This window comes from Larus michahellis, chromosome 1 (assembly GCF_964199755.1).
Source record: "Larus michahellis chromosome 1, bLarMic1.1, whole genome shotgun sequence".
Lineage (NCBI taxonomy): Eukaryota > Metazoa > Chordata > Aves > Charadriiformes > Laridae > Larus > Larus michahellis.
The window spans coordinates 178,279,987-178,293,842 of NC_133896.1; the positions used below are offsets into that span (position 1 = coordinate 178,279,987).

At 49.7% G+C, this 13,856-nt stretch overlaps 1 protein-coding gene across 6 annotated transcripts in view; it reads left to right on the forward strand.

Moving 5' to 3' along the window:
- The first annotated feature begins 7,151 nt into the window (after window positions 1-7,151).
- Window positions 7,152-13,856, forward strand: part of DACH1 (dachshund family transcription factor 1) — a 365,270-nt gene continuing 358,565 nt past the window's right edge. For 5 of the 6 annotated variants that reach the window (XM_074564395.1, XM_074564385.1, XM_074564406.1 and 2 more), the window contains exon 1: window positions 7,175-8,026. In XM_074564395.1, the coding sequence (XP_074420496.1) occupies window positions 7,308-8,026 (719 nt within the window). In that variant the 5' untranslated portion in view covers window positions 7,175-7,307. Of the gene's footprint in view, window positions 8,027-13,856 lie in introns of all 6 variants that reach the window. The other variant, XM_074564434.1, reaches the window with a different exon arrangement.

Sequence of the window (13,856 nt, forward strand, 5' to 3'; positions counted from 1 at the left end):
GTGGTGTGGTTGGCAACACAACTTTGTTTTGTCTAGGCTGGGGTGGGGCGGTGGGAGGGGGGGCGCTTTTTAAAAAATCTCCTTCATTGATACGCTTCTCTCTCGGTATTTAACAAAGAAGGGATCTCTTTGGTGCTATTGCAAGAGACATGCGAAAAAAAAAAAAAAAAAAAAAAATACAACCTCGCCACATTACCCGAGCCCACTTAGCAACTTTTCAGACTTTGTTCCTCCTGCTTTCCTATCTAAATACAGTAGACGGAAATGGGAGATAAGGCTCCCATGCAAATGAAGATAACAGTTGCTCGCCCACTCTCCGCTTAGGATAGTGGAAGACGCACTGGTTTCCCCTAAAGCAGATTTTCTCCCCCCCGCTCCCCCCTTCCCCGGTAGCCTCCTGCGTGTAAAGCGCCCAGTGCATTGTCCCCTGACAGCTGATGCTTATCGTGCCGGTGGGGGTATTGTGTTTCAGCTCGTGGCACTGGAAAACCCTGCAACTTTTCTTTTGAAGTTAAATGGCTTCATTTTCTTTCCATGTATGAATAACTCTCCGAAGGAACGACCCAAAAAGTCGACCCGTTTAACGACGCCCGTCCGACCAACCTGTTCCTCCTCCCGCGCTCGGAGCTTTGCACAAGAAGGTCCTCTCGGAGCAGAGGGAGGAAAGGGGGAGGGAGGCTCCTCAACCAGTCCAAGTCGCATCGTAATTAAATTTTATTTTATCCTACCGAGGCATGCAAAATATCGAGCAAAAAAATACAAGTTTAAGTAATTTGTTTGTATTCTTATCTGTGGGAGTTGGAAATTAACAGCCCCGCTAGTTTACTGTTAAGCCTGGAGAGCGAGAGATTGCTTTGCAAACATTACAGTTATTATGTCTGCAGTTGGTACTCTTTGTATAAATTATTGATCAGCCATCTTATTTTTCTTTCTGCTTAATGGATATTATAGCATAGCCGTTTACACGCTATAGTTAAGGTTGTGTCAGCACTTCCATTTATAACATCCCCCCTCTTACCGAGAGTTTATAACTCGCTATAAAATTCCGCTCTGGGCTGAAACTTTTCAAGCAAGGGCTCGGACTTTGAAAGGCGTCCCCTCACCCCCCCATCAAAGAACAATTTAAAACATTTGTCTGCTTTTTTTTTTTAAATACGGGAATAATAAAGGTAACACCCCCACCCCCACCCCCAATGTTTTTCATTCACCTAAGTGACTCGAGGAGGAAAAGGCTGCGTCTCGCAAGCTGTCAGATTATATATAAAAAAGAACCCAGAGCGTATTTTTTCTTTAATTATTATTATTAAGGGAAACAATTAGTGCCCGAGCAGCCGCCGAGCCGCCGCCCTCCGCCCCGCCGGGCGCCCGATCCGGCGGCGGCCGCCCCTCGCCCCGCGGCCGGGGGGGTGGGGGGGGACACAAGAGGGATGTCGCCTTCCCCCGCCGCTCCCGGGAGCGGGGCAGGACAAGCGGCCCCCTGGCACCCGGCAGAGATCGGGGCGCGTGTTAGAAAACCAGGAACATTTAAGCCCGGGGCCGGCTTCTCCAGCGTCTGTGTTTCGATTCGCCTGGGTTGGGAGCGAGGGATGGAGCGGCGGAGAGAACTAATTCTGTAAGGGGGGGGAGCGGGGGGGAAACACGGGAAAGGGCACCTCCGATTAGATCACCGCTTTAACATAATACAATGGCAGGGGCTTTGTGCTTCATAATTATTGCTCTGAGCGACTTTTCCTACCTGTTGGTAGGTGAATTAACGCGTTGGACTGAGGACCTCTAATGAGAGCCCGAGTGTAACTCGAGCATCACAGAGGGGCTCCCCGTCTGTTCCAGCCCTCGTTTCATCCCGGCGGGGAAAGTTGGTTTATCATTTTCCTTCCCGTCCCACGGCTGTCTCTGGTGGCTGTCACTTGTGCGGTGAATGTCACCAGGCAGCACCCCCTCACCTGCTCCATCCGGCCCCAGAAGGGAACCCGACCCGCTTCACCATTTCGGCTCTGGCAGCCGCAACGTGACCCAGAAGCTCAAATCAACATAAGGATTATTTTAGTTAGTGTCCTCGAAACATATTTTCTCAAATCAGAACAGCGACTTAAGGGGGGGGGGGATAAATCGTAAATAAGCAAGTAGCTTAATTGGCGTTTGGGATGCGCAATTTGCATGTATGCGCTTGTGCGTGGGTGTGGGCGAGTACGTGTGTGTGTGTGTGTCGGATGCAGGGAAGGAGGGAGGGAAGGGATGAGAAGGTTCCCAAGCCGTCGGTTATTGCATCTCTCAGTACAGCGCGCCCTCGCTCAGTGCATCAGTTAGCATCACCGGAGAGAACACCCATTTCTCCTGGGGATGAAGGGGGAGAACCGAAGGATGCGCTCTGGGGCTAAATCCTGCCCTTGTACTCAGGCGGGGAATACTCTGGGAACGAGCGAGGTGACTCCCGGGAGTGAAGCCGGCAAAAGATGCTCTGGCGCTGGAAGTGCCCGGGTGAGGCAGGGCGTGTGCGGGCTGCCAAGCCCGCAACAATTCCTCTTCCACTCCTTGCGCCGGGGATGTGCAGCCGCCGCTTCCAACTCTCCAGCTGAGAGATGCACGTTAAAACAATCAGCCCAGGTGATAACTTGTCCCCAGGTTCTCGTTTGTAAAGACCTTAAAAGTTATTTTTTAATGGCTCCTGAAGTTTCTTCGCTTCCATTCTTCCACTTTTTTTTTTTTTTTTTTTTTTGTGTTAAGCAGGCACCATACGTAAATACAAATTGCAGTAAACAGAACGTGACAGCAATCTTGCCACGTATTCTGGACTTTTCATGATATATGGTGGACTGTTCAGAAGTGTATGCTATTGTTAAAGCTGTTTGTGCCGGGTGTGCTAATGCACTGTTTGATTGAGTGAATTAGCAGTCATAACAATCTGGCAGTCTGGCCATAGAAGTGTGCTCAAATTGATTTGTGTTATGGCTGGACTGGAAAATCTAGTGTTAGTTGTTTTTTGCCCTGGGGCATTGTTTGTACCAAACTCCACTTTTCATTTAATTTTCCAATATATTTTTGAAAGACCAAAAGGTTTGTGATCAACGTTTGCTGCACTTTATTATTATTCAGTTATTAAAAATATCCTATGAGTAATTTCAGGTTCCCCAAAACCTTGCTTTCAATTAGAGTAAACATAATTAGCGTGACGTCGTGCTTGGAATGGTAAATCTCCCTTTGTATCTATTAAGCATGTTATCTACTTGTCCTGTCACTGAAAGGAATCCAGTTTGTATTTGTATTGGACAAGGTCTGTGCTAATTTGACTATAATGCAACAATTAGAAAAACAGCACTGCAGTATCCAGTTTCTTATTACTGGTACAACGCTTCACATCAATCTCAACTGTATCCATCGTGTTTTCAATGTTTAGTAAATATGTTGGTGGGGAAAAAAAAAAAGGATCCCAATTCACAGACTTACATTTCTATGAGCCTATTTTCCTGAGCGTTGCAGGGGGGGATTCGCTATATGGTCCCTCCCTCTTTCTGTGTCTTCCCTCTAAATAACAGATTGCTCCTGAAAGGAGGATTGCTGCTCCAGACCCGGGAGATTAAAAGCACAACAGAACTTACCTTCTCTTCGCCAGTACTTGCTCCTTCCTTACAATCTTCTGCTCAGCGGTCGTTTGTCAGAATTATAATGCAGCATGATTAAACCTAAAACATTACTCTATTGATCACACAGAAAGCTTTGTGAAATCATTTAGCTGCTTCTCTTCAGAAACCGGTGAACAAAACAGGTCACTAGACAAGGGTAAGACAAAACACAAGACAGAAAGGTATTTCTCAGGAAAATAAATTCAGAAGAAATGCAGAAAAAAAAAAATACTGTGGATGAACTTAACACGGTAATACGCTATTCAACCTTACCAGGTGCCCATCTTCTGTATGCTTCCCCTCCCCCCGGTCCATTCCTTCACACACGTTCAGAAGATAAATACTTTTCTGGGGGTTTTTTTCTGAATGAATTTAAATATTTAATTATCAATAATAACTGGAGAAGGGGGAGGGAGCTGATGTACTAGTCTATCTCCTGTCAGTCAGGTATTCAGATTCCTTAAAACGCAACAGCTACAATGCATTTTCTAATTGCATTTTACCCTTTACAGCTGCCCTCAAAATTGTAATTTAATAAAATAGCGAACTCCGTATCAGTCCTTTTTTAGAGCAATAAATTACAATCACTGTCAATACATCTTACTGCTTTAACATACATTTTCATAGACTAAAATGGTCAAAAGGAAAAAGAGACACAGAGAAACAGAGAGAATACCTGCCCTGAACAGTTACATGAGCAGAAAAGAAACCCTGCTTCAAACAATATTCCAGGAAAGAAATTAAAGACTTCTTAATTAGTGCAGCAATTAAGCTTTCTTGGTCGCATTTTAATCAGCCCAGGCCCTATCAAAGGACAAACAGAACGATTTGCAGGTCTTTGAATTTTAAACAGTCTTATTGATTTCAGCACCATAAGTCTTCACTTGACACAGGGAGAATTTTCAAATATCAGTTACAGTAATTTGAGTTTTGCTGATACCAACTCAGGGAGAAAAAAAAAAAAAGACAACCCCCAACAATATCATTACATGAAAGGGTCAGCGAGTAAGACAAATACAATCTGAAAAAGTTTACAAAGAGCAGCCCCAGGATTTGTTGGTGTGTTTGTGTGAGTATATGCATGAGTTAAGATAAATCCCGTCGCTCCCCATAATCATTAGAAACACTTACCAAGCCAGAAGCTTTGAGGAGTCTTGAACCTTTTCATAACTCACTCTCTTTCTAGGTTTCTGGTCTCATTGTTGCATTGAAATGATCAAGGTTAACCCAAACCTGTGGCAGTAAACCCTTTCAAACTACATTTTCTTTATATGGTGTCGAACCATGGGGATTATATATCCGTGAGGGCACACAGCAAGAAGAAAAGCAGAAGGCATGAAGTGCATCATGTTGTAGGGAAGGTAGAGAGCAAATGAAATTATAGGTTTCCTAATTCAGGGTTCACTCAGATCTCCAAGTGGCAATATCACGCGTGTCTCGCTCTGCCCCGATCTTCTCAAGGGTCTGTTCTGTCTTCACAAGGTGTAAGAGAAGGTGAGATGCGAAAGGATAGATGAGGCAAAGGAAATATGTACAGAGTTGGTTTTCTACCACTGAAAAAAGAAAGATGCGGTGTATTTACATTTCTAAATGACAAGTTTTATGCAACACTAGATCCTGCCACTGGAACTCAAGTTGTACAAGCTCCTCCAGAGAAACGTTCTGAAAAACACCTGAAAAGGGCTTGAAGAAGAGTTCTGCACAGTTATGGGTACACAAGACTTCAAAGCAAAATGCCACTTTGTATTTTCTTGGGTTTATTTGCCAATTTTAAAGGTTTTAGTGCAGGATAGCTAAAATTTCACTAGCAAAGGACATCTTTACTGGTATTAGAACAAAAGTTCCCATAGATTGAAGTTGAGATACAATAAGCAAGTAGATCGTATGAGAATAGTTCGTATCTGATAATGTGGAAATTCCTCTGCACTGAATTACTCCAGTTGAGATTACCCACTCTGTAGATGTGTCATGCCGTGAGTCATATCTCACATAATAGTACACATTTAAAAAAAAAAAAAAAAAAGCAGCAGCTAGGGGCACATACATGCATAAAATTAATGAAGTACACGGTGTGTATTTTTAAAACTGGAAGAATTAGGCAGACACCAAACGCTGTTTTTACAGACGCCCCAACTCTACGAGTGGACATTTCTTTACCCCCTTAAAAAAGCCGAGTGCCCTCAAGAGGGAGGCGGAACAAGGCTCTCGGTTTTTCCCAACGACCCAAACAACCCACGCACGCCCCGCTGGCAAAACACGCGTGGACAACTCCATCCTCAACTCCGGGCGACGGGCAGGGACCACGCCAGGCCCGCGGCACGTCCCCGCCGGCGGCGCCACCGCGCATGCGTGGGCAAGCGCAGCAGCTGATTTTGCGCGCTACCTGGCCGCGGGGGGGGGGGGGGCCTCGAGGGGAGGGCGCGCTGCGCGCTTTCTGCGCGCCGCCGCCACCTGTTGCGCGGCGGCGCCCGCCTTCCCCCTCCCCTAAGTTCACTTCGGCGCCGCCGCAAGCCCCTTCGGCGCGGTTCCTCGGCGGCGTGACCCGTCCCCGCTTCGATCCCCCGCGGATGTTGCCCTTGCGCGCCCCGCGCAAGCCCCCGCCGCCCGCGCAACAAAAGAGGGGCCTCGGCGCTGGCCGGACCCCTCATGGGCAACTCCCGCCCCGCCGGGAGGAGCGTTCGGGTCGTCCCGGGAGAAACAAGAAGAGCAATAAGACCCCTCGGGAGGTTTCTGGTTTTTGTCCGAGGGTGCCCCCGCCCCAGCCCCGGCAAGGTGTGCAGCCACCCCCTAACCCCCCCCCTCCACCCCCCAACCCCCCGCCGGGCTTCCCCGCTCCCTCTCCCCCCCGCCCCAGCCGGCTCCCGGGGAACGCTGGAGACGCTCGTGTTTCTCCCCAAACTGTGTTGACAAGCGACTGCTGAAAAAGGGCTGGGAAAATTACATCTCGTCTCTGGTGGGGTGAAATATGAAACATGTAATCTAACGGTTCCTGAAGAGGAGGGGTGGGTAAGGGGGGGTGGGGGGGGGGGAAGGAAGAGGGACTTCTTCTCTCTCTCTCTTTCTGTTTCCCTGCTCCGGGTTCCTGGTTGGATAATTTGGGTTAATACTAGTGAGTGAGCCTTTTGCTGCTTCAAAGGGTATTTCAAGTTGCCGGAGCTCCTCCCCTCCGCACCGTGTGACAACAACAACTCGTCCAGCGAGCGAGCGAGCGGCGGCGGCGGCAGCCAGCACTTCCCAGCTCATTTTCTCTCTGTCATTCCCCTCTCAATCTTTGATCAATGTACTTGCCAGAGAGAACCGAAGTCCTTCAAACCTCCTCCTTTTCACCTTCGTCTTTAACGTGGTGCTAGAGCAAGGACCACAAAAAGAAACTGCCCTCCCCCCTCCCCTCGGCCCCAGCCCCGCCGCCCGGAGCGGACTTCTCCTCCTCCTCCTCCGTCCCCACTTGCGGGACACTTTGTGCGTTTCTCTCTCTCACTCTGCCCCCTGCTCTCTTCGCTCGCCGCCAGCACCTGATCCGGGGTTATCCCCCCCTTCTTCTCCCCCCCTCCTCCCTTCTCTCCTTTCCTCCTTTTTTTTTTTTTTTTAATTTTTTTTTTCCCCTTCAAATTTTTCCCCTTTCCCCTGCGTGTGTGTGTGGGAACTTTCCCCCCCCTCCCCCTGCCCCCCTCCGCCGTATATGTGACCATGGCCGTACCGGCTGCTTTGATCCCTCCGACCCAGCTGGTCCCCCCTCAGCCTCCGGTCTCAACTTCTGCCGCCTGCACCACCACCACCACCACCTCCTCGTCGGCCACCTCCTCTCCGTCTCCGTCCATCGCTCCCCCGCCGGCCGCTTCGGGGACAAACCTATTCCGGCCGGAGCCCATCGCAGCGGCGGCAGCGGCGGCAGCGGCGGCCACAGTCACCTCCACCACCAGCGGCGGCGGCGGTAACGGCAGCGGCGGCGGCAGCGGCGGCGGCAGCCCCAGCCTGGGCACCGGCGGCGGCAGCAGCGGCGGCGGCAGCGGCGGCACCTCCACTCCCAATGCCAGCGCGGCCAGCGCGGCCAGCAGCCTGCCCGGCAAGCCCGTCTACTCGACCCCGTCCCCGGTGGAGAACACCCCCCAGAATAACGAGTGCAAGATGGTGGATCTGAGGGGGGCCAAAGTGGCCTCCTTCACCGTGGAGGGCTGCGAGCTCATCTGCCTGCCCCAGGCTTTCGACCTCTTCCTGAAGCACTTGGTGGGGGGCTTGCACACGGTCTACACCAAGCTGAAGCGGCTGGAGATCACGCCCGTGGTCTGCAACGTGGAGCAGGTCCGCATCCTGAGGGGGCTGGGAGCCATCCAGCCCGGGGTCAACCGCTGCAAACTCATCTCCAGGAAGGATTTCGAGACCCTCTACAACGACTGCACCAACGCCAGGTAACCGCCGCCAGGCACACGCACACCCCGCCGCCGGGGACGGGTCCCCCCCCAACCCTCCCCGCCGCCGCCGCCCCCGTCCCACCCCCGCACGGTGCGGCCCGGGCGGGCGCTGCGCCGCTTCCCGCTGCCACCCGGCGGAACCGAGGGTGGGGGGGTGTCGTCCCGAGCCCTGCGGCCACATGCCCTCGGCCCCCTCCCTCGCTGCCCCGGCCACCCGGTCGGCCTCCTCCGCGGCCGGCTGCGCCGCTTCTTGGTGGGACGGAGGGAGAGATGGAGGAGGAGGAGGAGGAGGGGTGTTTCTGCCCACCCCCCCACCCCCTCCGTGCCGCGCAAGTGTCGCCCTGTCATTGTCCCCTTCTCCCCCCACCACGCCGAGGCGTGCCAGGGGCCCCGAGGCGGCCGCGGAGCAGCGCAGCGCGCTTTTTCCGCGGGGCGCGGAGGGCCGGCGGGGGTGGGGAGGGGGTAGCGGGGCCAAAAAGTGCTTTCTGACCACCCCTCTTTAAGTTTATCCCTGGATGTAGCTTTAAAACGGGCAACCCCGGGGAAAAAGCTGCCCGAAGGGTGCACAGGAGTGGGCGGGGAGCGGTCCTGGGAGTGTGTGTGTGGGGGGGGATGTGGGTGTGTGTGGGGGGGGTGGGTACACAGACACTCGTGTTTCGCGTAAATGGGATGGGGCGCGGAGCTGCCTGCCGGGCGGAGGGCCCTATCCGGGGCGGGTGGAGGCCACTTGGCCATCAGCTGCTGTCAGATATCCGAAAGGGGCACGTGCACTTTTTGTATTAGGTCTATGAGGCAGTTGCCACATGGCGAACGGGGATGGAAGGGGCGGGGGGGGGGGGGGGGGGGAAGGGCGGGAAGACGGCGAAGAGGAGGAGGTGGTGGCGTCTGCTTTCCTTTGGGGCAGGGGGGAGAGGTGCCAGGCGGCCGGGCTGGCCTGCTCCCCCCCGCCATGGCGGGGGTGGGGGTGTCGGTCCCCGAGGAGCAGGTGCGAGCATCTCCCGCCTTCCCCCCCCCCCCCTCGCCCCCCCCCGTCCCCGGCAGCCATGGAGGAGGCGACGGGGGTCAGCGGGAGCGCGGAAGGGATTTGGCAGGGCTGAGTCCTGTTACCGCGCAGAATAAGGCGGGCGCGGTGGCGGGGATGGCGCCGGGGGCGGGCAGCGCTCCGCCTGCGGGAGATGCGCGGGTACCACCGCGCTCCCCGCGGGTCGGGGCGGGGGGGAAGGGACGGCCCGGTGTGTGTGTGTGGGGGGGGAGAGGTGATGCCCCAAACTTGGCACAACCGGGGAGGGGTGGTTTGGGGGGTGGGGGTAGAGAAGGAGCTGGCAAAAGAGGAAATTCCTGCTGCAATAGCAGCCTTGCTTTGCAGCTGAGGGAGGGCGAGAGCGTGGGGCCGCGTTATCTCTCCATCTGTAGGTTACAGGGCTGAATCTGCTTGATAAGGAGAAGGGATCGCATAACCGCCGTGACCCGGGGAGCGGAGCGGTCGGGAGCGCCTCCAGTTCCCGGGAGGGGGGGGCTCCCCCTGCCTCGGGCCGGGGCCGGGGGTGTGGGGCGTCGTTTTTGGGGTGGTGGGAACTTCCCCGGGAGCGAAGGGTCGCCACCGAGGAGGCGGCAGGGCAGAAGTCTCGATGGTACTTCTTCAATACGCCCAAATAAACCGAGCGGGCTCGTTTCACTTTCCTATTGTCGGATTTCAAGGTTCAAGCGAGAGCCAACACGTGGGGGATTAACCCCACGCGATGCCGTGCTCCTTCCCATCCCATCCCATCCCATCCCATCCCATCCCATCCCATCCCATCCCATCCCATCCCTGATGGCGGGGGGTGTGTGTGACATTCCCTCCTTTCCCAGTTAGCCGAGGGTAGTTTGGGAGTCGTTAGCGGGGAGCACCGTCCCTGCAGTTAGCCGTGGCTGGATGGATTGCTGAAGTTCCTGAATATTCAGGGCAGCAGGACAAAACAGCCTGGAATAACTTCCAGGCACTGACATAACTGTAGCTGCTTGGGTAACTCTGCTGTTGTTTTCATGTGGAATCAACATGAATATTAATAGCTGCTCTTAGACGATTTTTTTTTAATTTTTTTTTTTTAATGTGTGTGGCACGTAACTTGTAACAGCTCTGCACCAGTTCCAAGATGTGATCCTTAAAATAAACCGATGGAAGTTTTATTTTGCCACAGTCATACCGTGTGAATTGTAATTTGAACACGTGAAATTTAAAAAAATAGAGAAACTTTTTTTTTATTATTATTGGGGGGGGGGGGTGGGAAGAGTATGGGGACACCAACTCCTGGACTTGGCAGGGCTGTAAAAAGGTTTGGCAGCCTGGTTGTAACGTGGGTTGATTATGTCAACGGCACGGAATCGGCCGCGTTTCAGCTGTTTCTGAGGTCTGCTGCGTTATCATCCAGTGCAGTAGAAATTACAGTAGTGGGTTCAGAAGTGGATAGGATTTGACCCTTAAAAAGCGTAATTGTAGTAGACTTATTTATACATCCATTAAGCAAATAACTTAATGGAAAGGGTATACAATAGGTATGCAAAATGTATTATTACAGTATAGACGAATAAAGCAAAGTGGGTCAGTGATTTTTTGGTCAAAATGGATGATATAATCAGAAGATAAAACTGCATTTACTTTCTGGGTTTCCCCTCCAATACATTTCATTCCGATTCTTCTTTCCTTACACATTAATTATTTTTAATTATTTCTGACGTTACAGCAATTACGCAGGATATTTTGATCTACTCATTTTAGTGATTTAAGCGACCTTTCCAGACTCTCGGTTGCTGCATACTTTAGCCGGGTGATGTCTTTTTGTATCCTGGGTGGACACTTACTGTTGAGATGGAAGCTGTTAAGAGCCAACTCCATCCTAGCGGCTAAATTGTTATACTCATCAGATTCAAAAAATTTGAACCAGCATCTTATCACTGTTATATTTGTCTCATAATCAGCTGATGCACTCAAATACGCTAATCCCTTTTTGGAAAGCTTCATCAAGGTTAATATGTTATTTAATCAAAAAAGGCATCCAAATAAAGCCATTACTTTGTTGTTCTTTAAATGGATTGAATCGTTAGTTGCCAGTTGCTGTGGAAATAATTTGTAATAACTTATTTCGAGATGGAAAAGTTTTAGACGTGTTTCACCGAAATGATACATTTTAGCTGTGATATTGCTATTTAAAAAAATCAATAAAACAAAAATCAATGAAACACCAAGGGATTTTCTATCGAATGCTTAATGTGGAGGTCTGTAAAGTGAATTGGTTTCTGTGTTTATTTGTGATACTACTAATAATAACATGATACTAAAGGACCTTTTTCTAAATTAGGCTTCTGTATCAGTTCACTGGAAAAATAAGCTTCCGTTATGGAAGATGACTTTTCTTTTCTGGTCATACTGACCTTTGCTTTTATTTTCCTCATAAAAAGCACTGGTCGCCAAACAGAAATCCAGGAAATAGCAAACTGTGCATTTAGCTTACATTCCGATTAAACGGTTTGACATTAATGGGATGCTAGAAAGCCATATGCCAAACAAGTAGGGGAAGGATAAAGGCAAAACGTGGAAAATATTTCAAGCTACTAGATGCCAATCGAGTCAGGTTTCTTGAACGTCTGCGTGAAAGAGAGTAGCGAACTGTGCACTGGATGTCACCTGCCTAGGATTAATGACCTGGAAGCTATTGATCCCAGACTGTTTCTGGTCTCTTGTGTTTTGAGCACTTGTCGTGGAATTTTACCATGCTGGGTCCCTTCGTGGAGTTTTCCCAGAGACTTAGGCTGGCTTTGGATCGTGCCCACCCCAGTAAAGACTAAAAGCCTTTGCCGCCTTCTGACCTCCCTCCTGTGGCTGGGATACGTTAATCTTTTCTGACATTTGAAGATGATTTTGAATGAGTTCATTGACATTCATACTTAAAGGGGGCAATTATTTGCCCTGTTTGGAAGCTGTTTACAAATTTTGGAAAAACAGCCTAATTGATTTTTGAGTGTAAAGATGCCGAACACAAAACAATTCTCTTCAAAGCCTGTCTTACACGGCAGTTATTCAGTCTCTCTTTGCTAGCTTCTGCTCCTCTCAAATTATGTGGACCTGGCATGTGCTGGTTTACTGAATACTGCATGCTTGCATAGGTTTTTTTTTTCCTGTTTGTATTAATTAAAGGAGTATCTCACCCAGATAGGTTAGTAGAGATCATAGATATTTTAAATGAACAGGTCAGCAAGTGCAGCTGGAAGGAATGTCAAATATATAGTATCTGTGGTTTGTATTGGTGACCTTCCTCCGCGCCACAGATTACTGAAATATAATCAGCAGAAATATGGTAGGTTTTACAAGCAAAGACGACTTCTGGAAGGCCAGAGGATAAATTGTAGTAACTATAAAGAAGGAGTAAAAGGTTTGGAGGTGGCTTCCTCCGACTTAAAAAAACCTGAAAGACTCCAGCCTCTCGCCAATAACGGAACTTTAATATCCATGTTATGGTATTTATTTATCGGTAAATATTATAAATCAGAAGCTGAGATCTTTGGACCGTACTCACTACAGCAGGACAGACTATTTATCCCTTTAATCTGATAACTTAGTCCCTGGCAGTGTCCCGGTGTCTGATACTTGAGAAAGGGGACACTTCTCCCCAGTGAACGCTCAGCGCTGCCCGTGCTGCTCCTGCGCAGGGTTGTCAGGGGATGCTACTGATGGGCAGGGGGACATTTTTTTCCTGAATCCTTCACATGATTCGATTAACTCCTCCTTTATCTTACAGCTATGAATATTGGTAAAGTTTTGTGAGGGTTTTTTTTAGGGTTGGTTTGTTTGTTTTTTTTTTTAGAAATGTTTTACTGGTAGCTGTAGTTTATCTAGAAATGCAGTAGTTTTGTTGTCAGTTTTGTATCAACTTTACTCAGGAGAAGGCGTGTGAAAGCACAGCGGATAGCTATGTCATTTCCACCGACCCCTGCTCTCTCTGTTCAGGTGCTGGGTTTGATTTTAAGGCCTCCGCTTTCTTTCTGGAGCTGCCGGCACGCTGCCGGGGGGCTGCTGATCCCACCTGGGATGCTGGGAGCCGCCGTCCCCCTTGTGGGCTCCTACACGGGGCTGCTGCTTCTCCACTGCCCCTCAGCACCGTAAACCAAAAGGCACTTAAAAATAATCTTATTTACTACTTGTCTGCGTCATGTTTTGTCATCTGGAGTGCGTTCCCAGTGTTTGTTGGAAATGATAATTTTGTTTGACTGCCGTTTAGTATTTCTTCTGTTTTCTCCTGTTACTAGATGGTTCCAGCCGGCTGTTTTTGCCTATCGCTGCGATTCATCATCTAAAGTGAATTGCATATGAAGCAGAGAATTGTCATAGACTGGATGGAATTTTAATATTTTTCCTTTTGAACTATGTCATAGACACATTAAATTATTTCTGTTGGCCTGGTGCAGGTAAATCTCTTGCAGGGTTGCCAGCATTGCCTCTTCGTGGAGGAGCTTTACAAGTTTAGCTGTAAAAATTCATTCCTGGCTTCAGGATAGGAGAGGGAGCAGTCAGGAACTACCGAGTTTTATCAAAATTGTATGAGCCAGTGAACCGAGGCTCTGAAACAACCACCATGCCTGCCTGGTTTTAAGCAACAGGACTGGATTTAGATCCTCTTTGTTCTTTTATAAGTTAAATATGTTTTGTTTTAAAAAATAACGTTTGGGGCATCTGCTTTGCATTATGAGTTAATTCCATTCATTGTTTTAAAATAGTTATTAACCTTTTGCAAATTATATACTGCACACGAACAGTAATTTTTTCAATAATCTTTAAATGTGCATACTGTAA